General features: G+C 34.0%; 2 protein-coding genes across 3 annotated transcripts; both read left to right on the forward strand.

Moving 5' to 3' along the window:
• Window positions 1-2961: 2961 nt before the first annotated feature.
• On the forward strand, window positions 2962-15325 carry LOC131956531 (E3 ubiquitin-protein ligase listerin). Its single transcript, XM_059321032.1, has 30 exons — window positions 2962-3074; window positions 3471-3668; window positions 3805-3903; window positions 4042-4272; window positions 4749-4801; window positions 5295-5472; window positions 6078-6251; window positions 6751-6920; window positions 7044-7185; window positions 7387-8067; window positions 8403-8586; window positions 8769-8890; window positions 9213-9285; window positions 9373-9502; window positions 9639-9747; window positions 9899-10123; window positions 10236-10327; window positions 10454-10552; window positions 10690-10829; window positions 11025-11160; window positions 11529-11658; window positions 11890-12076; window positions 12250-12487; window positions 12653-12893; window positions 13339-13471; window positions 13946-14075; window positions 14224-14305; window positions 14458-14652; window positions 14846-15013; window positions 15188-15325. The coding sequence occupies exons 1-30, from the start codon at window positions 3036-3038 to the stop codon at window positions 15245-15247; spliced, it is 4839 nt and encodes a 1612-aa protein (XP_059177015.1). The 5' UTR covers window positions 2962-3035; the 3' UTR covers window positions 15248-15325.
• Window positions 15326-16097: 772 nt separating this feature from the next.
• LOC131956528 (uncharacterized) lies at window positions 16098-23681 on the forward strand. 2 transcript variants are annotated; one of them, XM_059321028.1, is made up of 6 exons: window positions 16098-16197; window positions 18963-19154; window positions 19414-19558; window positions 20111-20240; window positions 20891-21027; window positions 21657-23681. In XM_059321028.1, the coding sequence occupies exons 2-6, from the start codon at window positions 18977-18979 to the stop codon at window positions 21784-21786; spliced, it is 720 nt and encodes a 239-aa protein (XP_059177011.1). In that variant the 5' UTR covers window positions 16098-16197; window positions 18963-18976; the 3' UTR covers window positions 21787-23681. The 2 variants fall into 2 exon arrangements, with proteins under 2 accessions (XP_059177011.1, XP_059177013.1); XM_059321030.1 differs by lacking the exon at window positions 16098-16197 and adding an exon at window positions 16374-16391.
• Window positions 23682-24443: the final 762 nt, after the last annotated feature.

Genomic DNA, 24443 nt, shown 5'->3' on the forward strand with positions numbered 1-24443 from the left:
CCATGCTATAAAGTTTTTATCATTATTAGAGTAAAACTTGACTGATCATTACCATAATGGTTTTATTTGTTAGATAATAACTAAATCTACATGAATACATTAATTCTGTCCACTAGCTTGCCTGTTTAGAAAAGTTATAACAGATACTGTTATGTGGCTCTTGAAACCCTATGTGCAAGTTTCTCATTTATTAGACCACTGAATATGACACTGGTATAGGAATAGTTAACACAAAATGTATTAATTGTTAAACAGACTTGTGTCTAAATGATTGAAATACTATTCTAACCTGCTAAAAAGTAAAAATTCAGTCATCTGATGTTAGCAAGGTAATTTTTAAAATGGTACAAGTACTTATTACCCCTAAGGGGCAATACAGCCGACTCAGCCCCCACCTGTTTCTAACCAACCATAAAACTTCTAATCTCTTTGTAGGTAACAGGAATAAATGTTCTTAGGTCTCAGCCAATCTGGGGTGGTATGTTATGTAATTTATGACCCTCATGGTCCAGCAGGGAAGTGATCAGACACATTAATACCACTGCTCCCCCCCCCCTACAATTTCTTACCCCCATGATACCCAACCCCCACCAGTTTCTGGCCCACCATCTCTTTGTAGGTAACATGGATTACAGTTACAGATCTCAGACAATCTGGGGTGGCATATTATGTAATATATGACCTTCATGGTCCAGCAGGGTGGAGACCAAAGAGGAATCAGTACCACTGCTCTCCCCTCACAACTTCTCACCTCCATGATAGCCAGACCCCACCTGTATATAACCCACCATAAAACTTCATCTCTTTGTAGGTAACATGGACTTAGTTCTTAGATCTCAGCCAACCAGAGATAGCATCTCCTTATGTAATTTATGGCCCTCAGGGTCCAGCAAGGAGAACAAAGAGGAAACCAGTACCACTGCTCTCCCCTCATCATTTCTCACCCCCATGATACCCAGCCCCCACCTGTATCTAACCCACCATAAAACTTATCTCTTTGTAGGTAGCATGGACTTAGTTCTTAGATCTCAGCCAACCAGAGATAGCATCTCCTTATGTAATTTATGGCCCTCATGGTCCAGCAAGGAGAACAAAGGGGAAACCAGTACCACTGCTCTCCCCTCAACATTTCTCACCTCCATGTCATGTTATGTAATGTATAGCACACATGGCTTATCAGGGGAAAGCATTAAGGCAGATTAGTTAGTACCAACCCTTTTTACATATAAGAATGTTAACTCTGGACAGCTACACACTAGTATACTAGCTACACACTAGGCATACTAATGTGCCTACTGTAAACGACTAGACTTTAGGCCCTATGTACACCTGCAATTGTATCAATTGTAGACTGGGCCCATTGGGGCCTAGTGATAGCTAGTATCAGTTAAAGTGTGTGTACACAGCATTAACTATTTTGGGGTTAGAAATTAATTATTTTTATTGCGGAGTTAGTCTAAACTAGGAGATAATACTTATTGCCCCATTGCCCGGCTCCTTTCACCCCAAATGCTGATTTTGGGGGTATGACAATAATGTTCAATTAAACCCATTTAAATTATATTTAATAGACTTTGTTATTAGTTTTATATTGTGTAAGATATGTTATAATAATTTTGCCATATTTTCATTACTAAAAAATTCTTAGATTAGTAGAAATCTTTAAAAATGTACAGGTGCTAAAAAGTGTGGCTCTTAACGCCCTCCTTTACCCTAATTTTATTAATTAATAATTAGTTTTTCTCACTAAATCTAGAATTTACGCAATTATCAATTTAAACATGACCACTGAATAATAGACATCCATATTTAATCCATTAGGCACTAACTTTGGAGTTTTTAGTTCGTTTTAAACTAAATTATTTAATTTAATATTTATTGTCAATCACTGCCATGTCCAACACATCTCTCCATGACAACGCTTCTAACCCTTGAAGGTAAAGAAAACCACACATCAGGTTAGACTTTTTAAGTGGCCATGCACCCAGAGTTCCTCACTAGTAATCATCAAATAGCGGTCACGTGGTTTTTAAAAAATAAAAATAAATTGGTTGTGATACGGACGCCGGTCTTATAAAAAAACAGCTCACAATATTTGCTTTCTTTTTACATAGACTGATAGACTTAATAATGCTTTACTTATATGATCATTTTTGTACCTATATAGTTGATATTTTTCAAATTCTATTAATTTTAATGAAACCAACTTTTGAATTTAGCCTCCGTTCTCCAAACCAAATTTTAAAATGCTTTTCTGGCATATCTAACCCTGCCACCTATGGTTTGTTGTTATGACACGGAAATCCCGCCATTTTGCGCGTGGTAAACATTTTTAAATATAATTAGTTGAAGGTCTCTGGAATTTGGCCGAAAAATCGCCGGAAATCAAACGTCCGGTCCGGGCGCCATATTGTTGTTAGCAACCGACCACGCCTCCAAGTTAGCGAGAAATACTATTAATAATTATTGTAGGCCGTAGGCCTTAGTTTAGAGTGGCTTAGTTATTAGTTTATTAGTTAAAAAAATAATAAATAAATTAAAATTGTTGTACACTCAGTCTCAGCGGCTTTTGGGAGAATGGCTGGCTAAAGTACTAAAGTCAATCTATCTAACCCTGCCCTAACGGCTAACGCCAACCTGGTCCTACCATCATACACCTAATGCCGGCTATCGCCTAACCCTAATTTTCTAACCATAAAAATTAGTCGAGATTACAATACTACTAACAACCCAACACCCCTTTTTTAAAGAAGATTCCATTAACATTATAATTATTGGACACAGGTATCTATAATCATCCGCTTATATTATTCTCTGAGTCTAAGACTCTAAAGTCTAAAGTCTCTACTCTCTAATTGAAATATTTTGGTTCAAGACTTCAAGAAAATTTTATTTTATTTTTCTCATTCATTTATCTATGGCCTAAGGTATTAGAATCTCTAAAAAAAAATTTCACTTTCAGAAATAATCTTTGTGAAAAGAAACAATGCAAATATTAATGAGATTTTTCTAACTTGGAAATCAGACAAGAGAAAATGCCTAAAAAATTACCACGTACTAAAGGAAATACTAAGGTAAATTAAAACTAGATACCTTTACTATTAATCATTAATCATATATTATAAAATCATTTTTAAAATTTGAATTGCATGAAAATCCAAACTAGCTGAAAAGCAGTAACTTCAGTAAGTTTTTAGCAGTTGCCTTCTACTATGTTATAACATTTACCCAATGTTACGTTTAATACTTTGGTTGTTTAGATATTAAGGTAAGGATGATATAAAATATTTACAATCAACTTAATTTTTATTTTTATGAACTATTGAAATAAATTTCATAATATAACTTGAAACCTTTAAAGAATTTTATATAATGTATAAGCCTCTGTCATTAAAATGAGGTGTAATAATTATAAAGCCTACCTTACTGAAAAATAAATATGACAACAATTTTTTTCTTTCTGTAAACAGCCTTCAAGTAGTAGTGAAGCTGCTAAGCTTTTAGTTGCTTCAGGACATGTGGCATCCAAAGGATTCATTGGATTTTCTAATGAGGCAAGTTACGTACCAGCAAGTGAAATATTTGATGATGCTGAGGCTTCACTTGATGCAGAGTTTCGACTTGTACTTAGAAAACTTTCTAAGCGGGACACTGTTACTAAAGTCAAGGTGACTTGTTCTTCTTTCTGTGTTATTTACTGGTCAGTCCAAGTGGGATTTTCATTCTGAAAATATTTAACCATATTGCAGTTTGGGACAGAACTCTGTCTTGTTTTTTTTAGCATACACCCTTTTCACTCCTCAGGCTCTTCAAGAGTTTATAACTCTGTGTGCAAGCAAAGAGGAGGCTGATATAAAATGTATAGTGCCATTTTGGCCTAGAATCTACAATAAACTAGTCCTTGTAAGTACCACTGTTTAAAACAATAATTATCTATCTGTTGTTTAATTTATTCTCTATATTCCTGTTTAAACTTTTACTCTTTGTACTAGGCTTAATACAATTTTGTGTATATATAAATACTTTATTTTTTTTTCTCAGGATATTGACCACAAAGTTCGAGAGTTGGCACAAAGAGCTTTGCAATCATTGGCTGATAGAAGTGGTAAAAGTCTGGCACCTCATCTTAAAAGTATAATGGGGATGTGGATGATGACTATGTGTGACACATATCCAACTGTTTCTTCTGCTGCAAATACAGCTTTTACCAGCACATTTTCTGGGAACAAGCAGAGAGAGGCAATCCATTTCTGTAGGGTTGAGGTTATCGAGGTAAAAGAATATGTGTTTTAAACAGTCCACAATTTGAGTCCTAGTACTTGATTATTGTAGGCTGCACAGTTTAATGGAAAAAAACAAAAATATTCTACCTAAACCATTACTAAACAGCTGAACTTATGACTGCAAACCCCAAAGTCTCAAGTTCGGATTGCGGTCAAGCTTTTATGGGTGCTGACCCAGACCCATGTTAGTGAAGCAAAGGTGGTTGGGCATAGTGCTGACAATGCTATCCCCCTGTATGCTGAGGTCATTGAAACAGATGAACTCTACTTCATCTGCCCCATGGAGCAAAAAAATATGATGATTAATGAATAGGCATCAATTCTTATGCACAAACTCAACACAAATAAAGTACATTCAGCTTAAAGTTGTAGTCACTGATAGATACATTTTTTTCAACTATTACATAATAGTTAATGGTACTGATAACACATTTAAATTAAACATGACTTTTTCCCAAATTTCAGTGCCTATTAAACAACATTCTTAATGCAAGTCCTGCAACTCTCAGTGATCCTGCGTAAGTAGTACAATGAATTATTGTTCTTTACATTTTTTTACATTTCATTTGTCTGTGGTGATACCACTACTAAATAGTGATTTAAAAAAAACATTCATCAGTAATTTCAGGTTATAAAAAACTCCTGAGATGGCTGAAAGCATGAACTTTGATAATTGTTGATGTATATTGTAACGTCTATACTCTTCATTCATGAATTTTTATGGTTTAAGAAAAATGTTTAGATTTTAGCTTTTCTCAAATAATATGGAGATAGATATTTTAATAACTAAACTGTTTGAAAAAGAATTTAAAAATGCATTGCTTGCCCATTTTGTACAGCAGTTACTTCTTATAAAATTTTTGTGTGTGTTATATTTGTATTACTCATAGACAGTAATGGTCATTTCTTTGTACTAATGTGCCCTGCTCATTCTTTTATACTAGGCCCTGGTCCTTTCCACTATTTATGTGATCTGTCTTGTACAAAGTCTGGATTGTGTTTTGTTGACAGATCAACAAGTGCAGAAGATATGGAGTCCAAGTATATGAGAGTTGTCTGCAGCAGTCTACAATCAATGTGTAAGCTCTTGTCAATGTTACCAGCAGAGACACCAACACTCCAACAACACATGACTAGTTTATTACAGAGTCCACAGTTGTGGAAGCACACAAAGTCAACCAATGCTATGGTTTGTATTGTCCTTTCTTTACATTGGTTTTGTTCATTTCTTTGTACTATTTCCTTTTGTAGAGAGAAATAAGTAGTTATAATCATATTCATGGTTCATGCAGATTCCTGATTTTCCAGAAGGTCCTGGAAAACTCATTAAACTAAAAACATTATAAAAAACCTCCTGGAATTCTCATTGGTTCACCTGACCAAGTGACGCCACTGATTTAACCTGATGCCTAATACTGTATTATATGCAGAAAGGACTGTATTTGCTCTTGTCTATGTTACTAGCACAGAAGTCAACACTCTGATAATTAACACTGTATGCCAATATTACTAAAGGAAAATAAGCATTCAGGCGTACAGCCGTACAATATATGAATTTTTTAATTTAATAAATGCCCTGAAATAAATTAAAAAAAAACTCATGGAATTTTGTTTTTAATTTCGGTGCATGAACCCTGATAATGACAGCATTTCAGCTTTCAATACATGATAAATCTCAATTCATCAGACATGCTGTTTGAATACTGTAGGTCAGAAGTAATATCTTATTTTCACAAACTATTATTAAACAGAATATTTTTGCACTTATAAATGTATTGTTCCTTTCTGATTCAGGTTAAAGTTTCCTGTTTAAAGCTTATTTGCATGGTGTGCCAGACTTGCCCAGAGGCTTCTACTGTGGTTGTAAACAAAATCTCAGCATTTGTCATTTCATGTTTGGGCTCTAGTGATCCAATACTTACAGCACCTACATGGGAGGCCTTGCTGTCTCTTACCAGTGCTCATAAGGTATGTTAAATTGGGTGTCTTACAAAATAACTTTTTCAGAATAAAAATTCCCTAGGGCAAGTGAGGAAAGTACCCTTTTCGAAACTGTGTGTAGTTTGATTGTGTAATTAGCTCAAAAAACAGGTTAGGCTGAGGGAGGCGTGGAGGCGCATAGCAAACAAACGACTGACAATAGCCAGGTTATCTTGGGGAAATGCCAAGAAAAATTGCCAGTCCGGCAAAATTGGAAAAAGCCTTTCAATGGTGGCCCCTGGGTACAAAAGGAAAAGACAAGATGATGAGTTAGCTCAGGTTTTTGCAGCAGGAATGAGTGTTGCTACGGTAAACTTGCATGTAAAGATTAGTGTGATCTACCACTAGATTATTCATCCTCATAAGGTTTCAGGACATAATTATTATATTTGGCATTGTTTCAAAATTGGTATTAGAAAAAGCAGTTTTGAAAAATTAATAATCATATTTGTATATTGCTCACTCATGTTCTGAATGAAATTGATAGGATTGCTGGCAGCATATGAACTGGCAGAAGGCTGTTTGGCCCAAGTTAAAACATGTTTTAGAAACTGGCTGTTCTGGTCAAGCACGAGTCATTGCCCCTTCTTTGCTGCCTTTTTACAGTCAGATACCAGAGAGAAACTACAGGCTCTTTTTTAATTCTTTTTTTAATGGGTAAGTTAAAATATTTCTGATGACCATATATGTTAATGTTTTTCAGTACCTTCTTGGTGCAATCATATTTTGAAGTTAAAATAATTCATTAAAAAAATACCCCCCCCCCCCCCCTTCCCTTAGTATTTGTGCTGTGAGTGAGAGTAACAATCAAGCAGAGATCTCAGCATTTGTTCAAAGCTATACAGAATGTCTCCAGTACACCATCAAATGTATGGCACAAACAGAAGAGCACTCAGATTTAAAATATCTCATCACTGAACAGGTTGGATTTACATTTTATGTAGCTATAATACTTCACCTCCTTAAGGTTACAGGGCAAGGGTTCTCGTATAATTTTTAGGGTCTATTGCTTAAACTGTGTTGATTTTATATTGTTCATAGTTTATTGTTCATTGATACGTTAATAACGTGTCAATTTATTATTGTTTCCATTATATTTAGTGTTTTTTAAATTTGTTTCTAGCTTTTGACATGTGTTCAAACTGCTGTACAAAAGCCAGTATTGTCTAAAAGCAAACTTTACCACTGCCTGTGCCCAATGCTGGATTCAGTATCAAAGATTGATCCCAGCACTGAGAAAGAGTTCTGGTCCCTGCTAACTACATACATTCTAGACAAGCTGCTGGAAGAGTTCAACTCAGGAAACCAAGAAAAGCCACTTTTATTTGACTGTGTTACATTGTTAGTGAGGGCCATGGTCTTTGATGCTGCGTCCTCAAGAGTGAGTTTCGGAGAGAAGGAAAAGACTAAAACTATGAAAAAGCAAGTGAAGAAAAGTTTCTCAGAAGCGGCAGAAGGTTTGATCACTGACATTTTGCTGTCTGTTTACCAAAAGGCTGTTAGTGTGAATTCTCATTTCATGAAGCTGTTTAAAGATGTGTCAAGTGTTCATGTGCCATCAACTGCAGCTGACAGACTGACAGAATCAAACCTCAACATTGACTGTACGGCTCAATTGGCTGAGATTGAGATGGAGGGGACAAGTAACCCACACGAAAGATTTGTTCGCCACCAACTGCTCAAGCTACTGTGGCACCCACAGACATCATCAGAGTTTACACATGATGTAGTACTTACCATACTGGCTTATCTTTCTTATGTTGATGCTGAACCTGGTGCCAACATTTTATCTTTTCTCATTGATGTAAGTCTGGAGCATTTTTTACAAGGTTGATTATTTAATTGTTTTATATTTAAGGTAAAAATTATTGGATCTTACATAGAAGCTGGTAGGACACTACATTATGGCAATAATGATTGGTTTTTATATAGCAGCTAGTAAGACTACACCATGGTAACAATAATTGTTTTTTACATAACAACCAGTAGGCCATTGTACAGAAAGGGTGTATTATCTCTGAGAGTTGATTATGGTTTAATATATTTTATTTAAATCTAGTAAAAGAATTGTGCTAAAACATGTAATGCTAGTGAACTGTAAACACAAATGTTATGTTTTATCCTTGGTTGTTTCTGTAGAAGCTGGAAGATGAAAAGCTGGTATGCCAGGTGATAGAAGACTTGCTGACCCATGACGTACCTGCTAGTGAGCATCTCTTCAAGACAAATGTGCTGCCACAGAGGATTGAGACATTGTCGCCTTCTAGCACCTGTGTATGGGCCATGATGACAACTGTAATCAATAGTTTGGATAATATTGATGGTAAACCCACACCAGTGGTTACATCTTTATTTGTGATTATGTCAATTGACCAGTTTACACTGAAATATTTGACTTAAACATATTTTACTTGTCTTATATGAGTGGTTGATATCACCTTTTTCATCATTATAATAGTTATATAACATGGTTTAAAGGTCAAATGTTATTCTTTATATTGTTAGATAACCAGTTTACACAGTCCTGTCTTGATGTCATCATAAAATATTCCCTGAATATATTAAACAAGAAAATTGTTACCTGTCCCATACTGGATTTCCTCAAAATACTTGTAGAGAAAGAAATGGTAAGAATTTTATATGGGTAACTTAGTACTGACAAGTGAAGCCAAGACAAATCATCATTCAACTTGGTTATGCTTACAGTTTTTATTTTCATCTGGATATTGAGCTTTTAGTTGGTATTAACTATTAAATCTGCAAATGTCTCCAAATGTTATAATACTCACATGGAAAAAACTGAATAAAAAAATTAAAATGTTTAAAAATTTACAAACTAAAAAAAAATAATGGTTATAAAAATTATCTGGACAGCATTGTTAAAATGTATTTAATAAACTAAAAATTATTTTGCCATGAAAATGTAAATGGTTTATTATTATTTTACAGGTCACAGGCCACCCACAACTTGGGGAACTTGTTTTAAGTCTTCTACATTTGCTGCTGGATTACAATTTTTCAGGTAACTCTCTTGAATTGTTTAAAATAAATATTTAATTTAGAACTAAAGTAATTAAATTGATATTGATCAAATTATTAAAAATTTCAGATATTTGGCTGGAACTTGAAACGATTTGGTTAACTGGATTCAATCTGGTTAAAGAACAGCACCAGTATAACATCCAGATGTCCCAAGTTATCAAAAGCTGGGTACTGTCCCCTGATGCAAGTCTGAAAAGGTTGGTGTTGTTTATGTCACTTAGTTTCTAGTGATATCACTGTGATCATGCAGTGATCACCACACCATGTTGTGGTGATCTTAGATATGTTTTCTTGATTTATGCGGACTGAAATGAAAGTATTTTATTTTTTCAGCCTACCTCAAGTTTTTAAAATTGTTATCTCTGCTGTCACTCCACCATTGTCAACTTTTGTGGATCGTTATTTGGTCACAGAAAATTTGGATATGGATAATGCCAATGAGGTATGTTACTTTTGTATTGGTTTCCTATGTGGGTAAATTATCTACAAACCTAGAAAATTGTGCTAGTCTACAGAACAGAAACATGAATAGCATGGCCAGATTTTTAAAATGGTTTTAGCTCTTTGTAATTATTCTGCTTGTATTCTGACAGATTTGCCACTACCTATACTTAGATGGAAGAGTATCATGCTGGCAGTTGGAGACCACAGCTACCCCTGTGTCTTGTTTATCATATTTGCTCATCAGCCTATACAATGTGCATTTATTAACAATGATTAAAGAAGAGAACGAATGGTCCACTTGCCAAATGCAGTGTTTGCTAGATCTTATTTATAGCTTTGCTCTGTTGGATGCTTGCTTAGAGCTAAAATTAAAGGTAATTATAACAGGAAATCTTTTGTAGTTTATAGAGTTTTAGTGTGTTGTTTAGACTTACTGTTTACTTACTTTTACAGCAGTTTAAACTCATAATAAAATTTATATTGTAGGATGTAGAGGAAATCAGAATAAGTGAGTTGAAGACGGGAATAGTTGATTGCTCTACCCAGTTACCTCAGACATTTAACCTGATCCAAGCAAGGTAATAATAAAAATATTCAACTATGTCTAAATATTTATTTAGGTGAATTTTAACAGCTAGACAATTAAGTAAAACTTTATGTATTTAGTCAGGCGGATCTTAACAATAAGTTTTACATATTTCTAGACCCAGCTCACAATGGAAGATAATCCAGTATGCGCTTGAGCTACTAAATATATCATCTGATGATTTTCTCTTGAGGGCAAGACTTGAGTTTTTATCCAGGTAGGTTAAAGGTTCTAATTTGTTTTTATGCTTACAATTTAATAAAAAATAAGATTTGAACATATTTTAGTTTTTTTGAAATCCTTGGCTAGTTGGCATTTCTGCTTGGGTTGTATGTTTTTTTTCTATATTATAAGGTGTCTAAAAGGTCAAGATCTTGAAATGGGAGAAATTTTGAAAGATGAAAATGAAAGACAAAAGCATTTTATTCAGTGTGTCCAGTCCAGTTTATCTATACTTTTATCCAATAGTCCAATCAATCAGATGGACATAGCAGGTATTTTTTAAATCATAAAATGTTAAAACAGGTGTCAGAAATTATTAATGAATTTATGTTACATTTGTGTTTTAGTGGATGTCATTTAAATATTTTCATTTTGTTTTAGCATGTTGGATTCATATTCAATTAAGTAATTAAGACAAGTTCTGTGCTGTTTAAGATTGTTCATATAGAATTTATTGTTCTGTTCAGATTGTCTGTCTGGTTGGATGACATTTGGTACAAGCTACAAACTGCTTGATGATGAGGCAAAGACAAACCTGCTGCATCTGTTGAAAGATGTAGTACAACAATTAAAAGATAAGGATGCTCTTTTGCTCTCTGCCAGGTAGGAACTTATAAATTTGGATTACATAAAGTTGGGTTGTTTTTTTTTGTATTCATTTACACATTGATCATTACATATCTATGGGGTTTTTATGGTCAGTTAAAACAAAATTTGCTCTACGCCCCGAGGAACGGTCAACTTAATTAGTTATTTATATAATATTGTGTACCAGATGTTTGTTTTATAAGAATAAACTAGAAGTTAAATTAAATTGTTTTTTTTTTTTTTCACTTTTGTTCTAAAACATGGCATGCTCATCATGTGTTAAAAAAAATTATAGCCTAAGGCATTAAACTTTTTTTTAGCACCTATCAATTATATTTGCATTATTTTTATGATGTAATTCACTAATTGCTTACATGTTTCAGTGATAAATCTTACCATCCAGAACTTATTTATCTAAATATTGTCTTGGCTGATGTTTTAAAACAAGTAAAAGTTGATTCCAGTGACAAATACTGGGAGTTTTCACTTTGTATTTTGATAGAATGGATTCAGGTATGTGCTTTCCTTAGAAAATCTCACTAATATGGATTTTTTTATTTATCAGGCATAAAATGTATGCTATTAACTGACAATAGCAGCTCAAACATATTTTTAACTGAGATTAGCAGTTCAAAGATTTTCTGATGTTAGCAGTTCAAACTTATGTTGTTGACTGACAATAGCACTTGCCCACCAACATACTCTCACCAATTAGTCACAAGATTTCTGTTTATTTTTTTCCAGTTTCTCTCTGAGTCAACAGAGACCAGTGTCCAGACCTTGTGTTTACTTGTGAAAGTTTGTGATCTGGCCTTTTTGTCAGCCGAAGTATTTTCCAGCTCAGCTGCATCTGCTTCAGCTCAAACTGAGTGGGAGGAGTTTTTTGCTGAAGGAGTTTTCTCCCCTTTGTTGCCGCTCTTTGTTTCTTATGGTAGGATTATCTCTATACATTATTCTAGCCTATTTAAGTAGTCTATAGTAGGCCTATATTACTTTAAGTACTGTATTTCTTTCTATTAATTAAAAATAAGTTAAAATAGTGTTTATGTATTTCTGGCTGATAAACATTGATCCAAACAGTTTACAATGTGTTTGTATTTTCAGCAAACGGCAACACAATAAAAGATGAGGCCAAAGCAAGTATAGTTCTGAGCTCCCTGTCCTCTGTGGTCAGCTTGTGCCCACTAGAGCTGCTTCTTAAACATCAGATTCCAGCCTCCCTAACATTGACAGACACATCTTGTCTACCAGACAACTTGAAAACATTACTGAACCATTTGTCCCCCCTTGTTGTGTCTAAATATAGATCAGTGCAAGTTGCAGCATTTACATTACTCTGGAAGTAAGTGTGCACTCACCTATAGCCGACGATATTTGTTTTTATATGTTTGATATTTATGTCCATAAATAGTTATTCTGTTTATTAGTTATGTATTATTAAATATAAAATTAATTTTACTATTATTTACTTACTAAAGCACATAATGTAACCAAAATTTTTCAATAGAATTTTGGATGAGTTGGTCAAGTTTGTACCTGATGATGATGATGAAGAAGAAATGAAAGCACCCCCTGAAGCTCTGATCTGCCAAACTGAGCAAGCTCAAGAGTTCCTCGAGTGCATACAAATTGTGCCAGTGGACGAGCATGTTGTTATGGACATGGGAACTGATGAACATGCCCAGGTTATGGGATATCTTTTGCTGTGGAGACTTCTGCTGCAACTTTTTCACTCGTCACCTAGTCAGGTTTGTTAGCACTGGGGTCTGCCTGCTGTTCAGTGACTGAATAATGACCAGTTTATTTAAATAAGAGTGGGCTACAGGAATAATGAATTAGTGTGTGTGTGTAATAATTTATATGATCACTTACAAAGTTAAGAAATAACTTAATACTCAAATAACATAATGTCAACAAGTCTCTTTACAATCTTCAAATGCACAATTGTATAGCCATTGCAAAACCCCTGCCTCTTTTTTTTCCTTGTCACATTAAATGCCCATTGAGTTGGGACAATAAACAGCCTCAAGAGACCAGTTTATCTTAGGGATTTTGACACTAGATCTTTAGGATTGTAATAATGTTCTCAACAATTTCACCACATTGACATATTCTGCAATAATTATTACTTAGATTTAAGAATTAGATATACATTTTTTTATAAAAAAGGTGTTTTTTGTTTGTTTTTTACAGCTGCGAGCTAAATATGCATTGTACTACAAGGATAAGAAATCAGTGAACCATTTGTTGAGTAACATTTTTAGAGTTATGCCACTTCATCCTTCTGCTACAGTTGTCAATTTTGATGGAACACTTAATGTAAAAGGTAAGTTATCGAACTATATTTGACTTCTTTTTCATTTGTAAAGTTATATAAAACTGATTAAAAAAGTCAAAAGAAAATGTTACTATTAGTCAAGTAAGAGTCAAGTTACCCTTTTGAACCTGACAGTCAATAGGTCACCTGTTTCTGTGACCAGCATATTAAGGTATAGTGTAGTCAGTTGGTTAGCTGGCTTTAATATTCTTAACACAAGCCAGGTACCCATCAGCTAAGTGCAGTCAAGGATATACTGCAGTCTAGATACCATGATCCTAACTCAAGATTTGGGGTTATCAATCATGTATGCTGTTGCACAACTGCACCATCTCACTGATAGTAGGAAAACACAGTAACTTGGGCACAGAAAGCAATAAATTCAACTATATCTGGTTATTAACCATATTTCTTGAAGTTAATTATATGTTTTTTAAGTAATTGTTGTGGTAAAACAAATCTAATTGCCTATCTTATTTTCAGATAACATTACAGATTCAGAGATTGGAAAAATTGCATTTTATGTGTATCGTCAGTGTTTAGAGATCATTCCTGCTCTTGTAAGACACTGGTGGGCAGAACAGGACAGGAAAGCTACTAACTTTATTGATAGGTGGGTACATCTGAATTCTACAAGCTACTAAAGCCTAGTTAAAAATATGACAAAATAAAGTCCCTAATATCCTGACACGGTTAATAAAATAATCATTAAAACAAGCACTAGTCTTAATTAAACAAACTGTCTTGTATTTGATTTCAAGGTTTACAACAGATTACATTAGTAGCAGTCTGATACGACAACAGATCATTTCATCTCAGAACACAGACATGAAAGATATCACTGTAAGTTGTCAATTTTACCTGAGACTTTTTATTTATTAATTATTGGGCCTTTAAGTAAATTATATAGTTTTTAGTTTTAATTGGTTGTTGACACTCAAATAATTTTAACTGAAATACTTGGTTAGTAACTGATAAAAATTGTTTATTTCTAGATTCTTGCTCGTCCAGCTGCTAGAGAGGTGTCTGCTACATATGAAATGGCCGAAGTGAAAATCAACATGAGTATTGTGCTGCCAGAAAATTTTCCACTTGGTAAACTGGAGGTGACATGTGACAAGAGGGTTGGTGTCTCACAAGCACAGTGGGATCGTTGGTTGCTGCAGCTGAATATTTTCTTACAGCATCAGGTCAATAGCTTAAGTGTTTTAGTGGATGTATTTTGTTTTAATTGATGAGCATACTCAGCTGCTTTAAAAATGACAAATTGTTTTTTAATGCTACACACAACATAATTGAAAAATGGACTATTATCTTCTCAATATATTTCACTACACAACTAGATCTTACATAAAATTTATTTTTGACTAATTTATTTTTCAGAATGGCAGCATTTCTGAAGGATTAAAATTGTGGAAGGGAAATCTGGATAAAAAATTTGAGGGCATAGATGACTGCATGATTTGTTTCTCTGTGATACATGGCACAAATTTTCAGCTGCCTCGCTTAACATGCAGAACGTGTCGCAAAAAGTTTCACTCTGCTTGCTTGGTAAGTAACAGATCTGACTTCATGGATAGTTGTCTACTAGTTGGTTGTACTGATATCTAAGCCTGCTGTTACTTTCAACCTCCACACCCCAAATGATTATCTGGTTTTGAAACTTTACTAACCTTTCCTAAAAGTGTTATTCTCTGTTCTCTAAATTCTATTTTATTGTTACAGTACAAGTGGTTTAACACAAGTCAAAAGTCTTCATGTCCACTGTGTAGAAATTTGTTTTGAACACAATGGAGCCCAGGGAATCAAAGAGAAATACAATTTTTAATTGTAATAATGAAAAATAAAACTGTTTTTAAATTATTATTACTGTTGGTTTTTTTATTATTGTGGATACAGTAACATCACTGGCTTACATAAATTTTCTTTTTGCTTAATGTTATTAAATTAGGCTTAGCAATTGTTTTTAGCCTGATGAAGATAGATGGAGTGGAAGGTTAAGAAATATATATATATAACATACTGTTAGATCTATAAGGATAAAAATATAGTTTTTTCACCTTTCAATTTTTTGTGTTATAATGTTCATGATCCTAAATGGATTTACCTGCAGTAAGAGAGATATTTTGGAATAACAACAGCAGTGAAAACCTTACATTACATTCACTTTCGGACAACTGTTCATGTTCTTAAATCATATTCTACCAGCTACATGAATAGTAAAGTGACACTGGGGTGCAATACTCAAAATGAACTATCAATCGAAATACTAATTAGTTCTATATCTAGCTTAATGAATGTACTGTTTCAACCGTTTAGGCTTATGTTAAGTTATTACTCTGCCAAATAGCATCGTCACTGAGCCATTTTAAAGACTTAATAAAATATAAAGAGACAAACTGCAATGGTTTGACATAATTTATGAAAGAAACCTGTGTTCAGTTGTTTTTATATAAACGTGTATTGCGACGTGTATACTAAACGCATTTAGAATCTAGATCTACGTAGTACGTAATGTTACTTTGATTATTCGCCCCCTCATTTCCTAGGCGTACTAGGCTACATAGTCTGAATTGAGGTCGATCCTATTTAAAATTAGAGGAGTGGTTCCCCCTGTTCAGTCTAAATTTAGTAACACCTTCTTTGGGAAGGAAGAATGTGTAGCAAGTAGATTTCTAGTCCAGTAAACTGGTTTGCGGTTCTACTACTAAAACAGCTTCTTAAACCATCTTGGAGTATGCAAAATATTATAATTACTTCACACTTGGGATTGTGCAATTTTGATTATTCTTAACAATAAACAATATTTTCTGTGGAACACCTTTAAATTAGATCTAGATCTAGATCTATCTTTTGCTTTTTTTGGCCTAAAATATTACTCAACGAAAAGTTATCTTCGTTCATGAGAAAAGTTGTCGAACTTGGTTAGGTACCGTGTAGAAGTTGGAACACATTTAATCATTTGTAGGCCTACTGCCCAATCTAGATCTAGTTATTCTAGTTTCTAGAGAGTAGAAGTAAAGAGTGAATCTAGAGAGAGAGACAGCTAAAAGATTAAAGTTAACTCAGTTGAGTCACAGTACTGTAGACTGTAGAGCTACAGTACTGTAACAACAGTACACTTAACTGTGTGTTTAACACTTTAACTGAGTTTAACAGTTTAACACATAGCACAGGTAGAATCTAGATTCTAGATTTGGTTCTTTTTTCAATTTTTAATTAAAATCTGTTACTTGGACTTGTTTAGTCTAAGATCTGTATTTAGAAAGTCTAGTTAAGACTTCAGCCTAAGTAGTAAGTGTACTGTACTGTAAGTCAAATCAAGTTGTAATAAGTAGTAGATCTATCTAGTAGTAGATCTAGATTTAGATTTTAAATTCTAGTGCTTTATTTAATAAATTAATACTAGTGTTGCAGTCGTTAGAAGAAAGTCTGTTGAAGTATTTTAAGAGGATTTTATCAGTACGTTACAATCCTATAATCAAGTATATTCTTAGACATGTGACCTTGTTTTTTTAAAACGGAGTTTTTTAAATATAAACAATGCCTGCACTTTATTTCTTGGATCATATTTTATTATTTACCTACACTATGCCCCAGGCATGATGTATGAAAGCCTTGAGTGTACGTTAATCACTCTCCGTTATATGAGGTGTAACACATTTCGGCGACTGCCTAGGTGTCAGGGGCGATCCTGGAAGCCCCTAGTTTCACTACTGCAGAGGCGCCACCTACGCTCCTGGTTTCACTACTGCAGGGGCGCTACGTACGCTCCTGGCTTGGTTGAATCATCAAATGTGGTGTGCCACTGTGTCAATATTGTAGGGTGCTCCTTGGAACTAACTTGATGCCATAGTGCTCACAGGATAGTCTGGGGTTCGCCTGATTCGATTTAGTGAAAAAACTATAATACCACATCTTATCCATATTCTAACACTCTTTAAAATGAACGTATCCAAATATCACCCAGCGAGGCACAGCAGGACACGCCTGATTTAATTTAGTGAGTGACTGTATCAACCCATTGTATCGATTGCCAATCGCACTCCATAAAATAAACGTAGGCGCTATAGGCTCACGGGCGAGCCCGGGGCGCTGGGGGGCACGTCTGATTCAAAATAATCAACAGTTATGGTTGCCCATCGTGTCTTAAGTGTATAGCATTTTTTAAAACGAACATAGACGCTGGGGCGCTTTGGGTTATGCTAGCGCCCGGCTGGGCCTGTTGAAGTTTTACAGCTGAATTTGGTAGCTGAATATTTTTCTTATAAAACAAAGGCAGAGCATTATTGAGGGTTTTTTGTTTGCTAATAATGTATTGCTGCTTCGTTCAGGGTTGGGTTAGTGCTAGCCTTATGGTAAAATAGAAAAAAAGAAAAATTCTTCCAGGCGACATTTAATAAGTAGCAAAAAATTATTTTGAATAATTAAAAAATTACATTGAAACATAAAATGAAATACAAAAAAAAACTAACATATAAATTAAAAGTACAGCTATTTATAAGTTGATCTACCTAAAACACATCTGTAATTAATTAAAACTTTAGAATGTATACCTTTATTTATTTGTCAATTTATATTGTCAATTTATGTTTATCAAAAGCATGCCTGCATTATTGCATAACATCACAGAATATAATACACCTAGTCTGTGCTACTCTAACCCAAACCTCAATAGGCTCATTTTGTTGCCCAAAAAAGTAAACCTTTCATAACTGGCTGTCCTAATGAAAAGCTGATCAGTTAATTTGACCTTGGACATATAAAATGATTGTGCTGTCAGCTAATTATTAGCTAGCCAACATGATAAGGGCTTCCTATTGACTCAAGCCTTGTTTGTTTAAAGGTGTTCACATAATTCATAACCCCCCCCCCCCCCCATAGACCCCTCGGTATATATATCAAAAGTATGAGGGGGGTGCAAATCAAAAGTTTGTCCCCGGGTAAAAATTGGACCCCCCCCCTTGAGACGATCCTGGCTACACCACTGATTCTATCAATGTATTACTTAATTTGTTTTTTTAACAACTTCATCTTTTCCCTGTTAGTGCCCAAATTTTGTGGGTCAAACAAGGTAGTTAATCTTTTACAATGACCAAAGCATATGAGGGATATTGTGTTCAGCATTTTCCCCAGCTGCCTCACCCCCCCCCCCCCCCACCCCTTAAAATGTGAGTCAGGTACCCATCAGAGTTGGGTGGACTCAGGGACATCCTACAGACTCTAGCCTGGGATCCACTCTTGAGACTTTCAGGTTAGCTATTATAAGCTTTACTATCCGACCACGCCATCCTCCTTTAACCATTTAACGTGGCACCAGAAATAATCAAGCCTCATTCTAATAAACCTCCAAACCTAGTTCTAACCCAAACTCAAGTTTTCACCCTATCCCTAGACCTTACTGTAACTCAGTGTAATATTTCAGCTTTAAGAGAAAAAACTAATATTACACTTAAAAATAAACTTCTAAAATACAAGAGTATGCTTTTCTTGTTAACAGCAAACACCAAGGAAATGTATCAGATCTTACTGCTTGTTCCGGTTCTACTTGCACTGGCTCAGTCAGAGGAGACCAGGGAAGAGTGGCTGCCTGATCATATGTATAACCCTCTACTTGAACCAGAAAAATGTGGGCTCAGACCTGGGGAATTGGCTTATGTTTGCGACCCAAATGGAATCATTGGTAATCACAGTGAGTATGGTTTTTTATCAGTTTTATATTGTTGGGGTAAAGCTGATTATGATACTTTAACACTTGGCATTAGTAGAAGAGGTTGGTTTACGATTGTAATTGGGGTTGTAATGCGGGCCTCACCAGCATCACTTGTATGAAAATTAGTAGTTTAGGAAAATATTTATGCATATAAATGACATATCAGACTTCAAACAGTAATTAATAACTTAATTTGGAGTTGGATGTTAAATGCACTTTTTTTTTCTCTAAACACTAGTTGACAGTGTAAATTGGATATTAAAAGATGCAGCTTACAACAACACCAACTGCCCCTGCAGTAACTTCAACTGTGAGCATGAAAAAGGACCAACTGGATATCGGATAGGCCTGGCTCTGGTCAAACGTATGATCATTCAGTATAAGTAAGCATTTGATATAAATGGATAAATTACTTGATTAGGTACTTAGCATATAAGTTACTCTTTGATACGTTATGATATTTTGATACAATTTATTATGTACATTTTCATTGGGATGTAGAGTGGTGTTGTGCTGTAATTGTTGTAGTTATGACTTAATTCCTAATTACGTGACCACTATATGTTTATTTCTAATTTAATATGTCATCTTCTTGTACCTGTTTATTGTGTGGTCATATCATCATCTTTTCCTGTTTGTGCCCAAGACACATGGGGCAGATGAAGTAGAGTTCATCTGTTTCAGGGACCTCGGCATATGAAAAGATAAAAGGTAGTGTGGTCAGCACTATGCCCAGTCACCTTTGCTTTCCCTAACATGAGTTAGGTACCCATCAGAGCTGGGTGGACTCTGGGACGTTCTAAAGACTTGAACCCGGTTTTGAACTCGAGACTTTCAGATTAGCAGCCTAGTTCTCTACCACTAGGCCATTCCTTCCCCATGGAGGATGAGATATAATTTATCTACCATTAAGTATCTTAAAAAATTATTTTCAGCACTGATGGTCGCTTAAATACACCCAAAGATCAGGCACAGTTGTTTGCAAACAGGCTGGAAAATCATAAATGGAATATGGGCAGGTGTGAAGAAGACATTGTCATATTTTACTCTGCGGAAGACAAAGTGGTAAGATCACCATCATAATAATGTAATAATGGTTTCTGTGTTACATAAAGTGGTAAGATCACCATCAGCCGTGTAATAATGGTTTCTGTTACAATTTCCCACCTATTGGTATTCATTGGAAATGATTTACTCTTTGAACAGATGTATTTCTTGGTGTTAAAAGAATTGCATGTTAAAGAATGCTTGTACAATTCTAATATTTTGTTAGCATTGCAGTATTAGTTTATCTCAGACAATTTTTCAGTTAATCTTTTTTGTGGAATGAATTCCACTTTAGTTGGTTGTGTGCATAATATTTCTCTCCTAAGAGCAGTCCAGGTTTTTCTGTAATTTCTGCTAAATACCCTTCTTTAATTTCAGCTTGCCTATTAACCTTCTATAATTACAGCTTATTACCCTTCCATAATTTCAGCTTATTACTGCCCTTCTATTATTTCAGCTTAGTACTACAATTCTATAATTTCAGCTTATTATCTTTCAATAATTTCAGCTAATTACCCTTCTATAATTTCAGCTTACTTGTTACCCTTCTATAATTTCAGCTTACTTGTTACCCTTCTATAATTTCAGCTTACTTGTTACCCTTCTATAATTTCAGCTTACTTGTTACCCTTCTATAAATTCAGCTTATTACCATTTTATAATTTCAGCTGGCTCTCTATGGTGGGTCTACAGCAACAGCTAAGCTGACACCATACTTTAGGGAGTTACTGACATACAAAGTTGCCAGTCGCTTTAATGATGGACGGATTATTGAAGGGATTAACAACCTTCTGTATGATTTAAAGTAAGTATTTTGGGTTTAATGTTTTGGATATATTGCTAATCACTTGCCAATTAAAGGTCACAATTACAAACATCCCTGACATTTAATTGAAGTTTGAAGGCTTACATTTGTTCTAATTTTAGGTATTACTTTTTAGGTTCTAGGAAAAGTTTTCTCAAAGTTAATGGTAGCTTTAATAACTCTTTCCCTCCCATTTATTTTTCACCTTACCCAATGTTCAGACATAACATTCACCTTTTTAAATGTAATCTAATAGAAAATATAAGATAAAAAAATAAAGCTGAAAATGCATGGTAAATGAAGTGGCCAGATAGCTTGCAGTCGTAAATAAAATGGTCTGTGAACTTTGTGGGAGGGAGAGAGTTAAATCATGATTTAAATAAATATTTAGTCAAATTTTAATCCAATAACTATTGAAGATAAAAAACTTGTTTTGCAAGAAGGATTTGACAAATTTTAATCCATTAACTATTGAAGATAAAAAAAAATGTCTTGTTTTGCAGGAAGGTTTTGACAAATTTTAACCCAATAACTATTGAAGATAAAAAAAAAATGTCTTGTTTTGCCAGGTTTTGACAAATTTTAACCCAATAACTATTGAAGATAAAAAAAAATGTCTTGTTTTGCAGGAAGGTTTTGAACTGTCAGTCAACCCGTGAGATGGAATGTGGACTCCATGAAATGTATAGCTCTGCCAGTCTCTCTCAACTCTCCTCAATACTGCTAGCAGCAGTTGCCATCTTCTACACAGCTTTTTGAGAATCTACAACAGATGACCAGAGACGACTATCATCCAAGCTTCCCTAAACTGGACAGCATCATTTCTTCAGAGGACTGGACAATAGTGTATTCATTGATGTCAACATTCTCATTTTCTCCACAGCTGTTTGAGAACCTCAACACTTTACTAGGCTTGACCATCTTAGCTAGTATCAAACATTACTATTTTCGGATAATGTAGTAATTGACTTGAAAACACTTCTACTATACTGGGCTTAAAATTCTAGACATAGTGTTGGGCTGTAATGGACACACCTGGCAATAAAGTACTGCATCAGTCAAGACAACAAAGTACTACATCAGACAAGACAATAAAGTACTACATCAGATAAGACAATAAAGTACTGCATCAGACAAGACAACAAAGTACTACATCAGACTAGATAATAAAGTACTACATCAGACAAGACAGTAAAGTACTACATCAGACTAGACAATAAAGTACTAAATCAGACTAGACATTTAAGTACTACATCAGACAAGACAATAAAGTACTACATCAGACAAGACATTAAAGTACTACATCAGACAAGACATTCTATAATTAAAAATTCAGTATAAGTATAATCAATATTTAACTCGTTTTAAAATTTTTTTTTACTGGTTTTATTTATTATTTTTGTGAAAATTGTGCTGTGTTTTTAACTCTGGAACATACATTTTTTTTTATAACCAGTAAATACATCTATTCCAGTTATAGATTTTTCTTTACAACTCACAAGATGAGCACTATGCAATATTTGTATTTTTGAGTGGAATGCTATTTTCTTTTATTTTTCATTTTATGTATACTTAGATCACATATGTGCTTGTAATTATGAAGGGTTTGAGTGAGTCGAATAGTTTCCAAATAAAATATTTATAGTTTATCTATTTTAATCATGAATATTTATATGTAAAATTGCTATAATTTTATGAGAAATTTTGTCCCCGTTATGTAACTTAAATATTTTAAATTTTTAACAGGTTGATTGTTAATATCACATGTTGTCTCCAGCACATAGTGCCTTTTTTATTTTAAAATTGTGAACCCATTTACTGCATAGAGATTTTTTTAAAGCGTTAATCTAAATGCAACAATAGATGCACATTTAACTACAGACTATAGCTGTATTTATTTCTACATGTGGTATGTATGTATTTTACTGTATGTCAGTTGTAAATAATTTTAGCAATGAAAGTTAACAGTTCTATGGTGCTATCATTTTTTTTTTATTTATTCATTGTATATTTTAATTTTTTGTAAAATCTCACTCCTTTTATCTTACCTGGAGTTAGCAGGTGTTTAATGATAATTAATCTCATCAGATGTATCAGTGAAGCTTATGATGTATTTTACTTTATTGTCATAAGCTCAAGCCTTGCCATTTTTGGCAAATAATCCTTTCATTTTTTGTAATGTGGCCAAATTCCATTGATTAAAAAGTAGTATACTTTGGCTGGCATTAATTTAACTTGGAGGTCCTAGAAAATTAATGTTTACATACCTGTAATGCTCATAGAGCACTTTGGCTCCAAACAAACATTAACATAGCTGGTTAATGTAGGATGTTGGCTATTCAATTTTTACTTAAAATGGCCAGTTTGGAAGTTGGTCACAGCTATTTGTTTCACCGGTTGACTAACTCTTTAGGTACATAATTAAATGTATGACCAGGTGGTACAAGAATGACCCAATCCTTTCAGTTTTAACACGTTGACATTGTCTCCTTCTTCAGAGCCAGTTTACCTGTTTCACTTGTAGTCAGCTATCTAAAGTCTGGTTGTAGATTGTTTTGACACCAAACTATATAGTCCACAGGTGTCATGTTTTCTTTGTGTGACTTTCTTGTACTTGTTTTATGGTATGCTAGCCTAAATAAACTGTATTCTGCTTGTATAATAATTTTTTTTTTGTGCTTTAATATCAGGGTTTTAAAAAATAATTTTTTTTTTACAAATAGTCAGCTATACTTTAGTGAGCTGACTGTACTTGTTTCACTTGGTCTACACAATTTTCCAAGACCACAAAAATACAGTGCAAAGCATACAAAATTATATATGCCCACTCTTCCTGTCGCATCCATATAAAGAAAAGGGCACATTTCACATGTAAAAACCAAAAGTGGGTAGCATTGCTCTCTGAATGCAAGCAACAAATATTTTTAAAGCATTTCAGTGTAATAACACACTTAACTCTTTAAAAGTAATTTGGGTTTTATTTTTTTTTTAAATGGACAAACAAGGAAAACAGAAGAAACAAAACAATTTAATTACAGTGGATTAAAAAAAAATATTACACAACAGTTCATTGGTGTATATCAGATGTGTCAATAGGAGTGACACATCTAACTGATATTTTTCAAAATGGAGTTAAAAATTTTAAAGTATTATCTCCAAAAGTTGTTAACAAAACTTTACATATTTACATAATAAAAAAAACGTTTATGAAACAAAAAAAAACGTAATGATTTTCTGTTGTATACTGGTTTGTCAAGGTTATACACAGATTTTACAAATAAAATCCAGGATTCTGATTTAGTTAGGAAAACACAATTTATCGTTAAATGTGGAGAAAAATAATTCAAGGGAAAAAACAAATTGTTTAAAAGGGCAATTAATTAATTAAGAATTTAAAATATTTGTTATATTATTTA

This window comes from Physella acuta, unplaced genomic scaffold (genome assembly GCF_028476545.2).
Source record: "Physella acuta isolate Inbredline_101_S28 unplaced genomic scaffold, ASM2847654v3 ptg001157l, whole genome shotgun sequence".
Classification (NCBI taxonomy): domain Eukaryota; kingdom Metazoa; phylum Mollusca; class Gastropoda; family Physidae; genus Physella; species Physella acuta.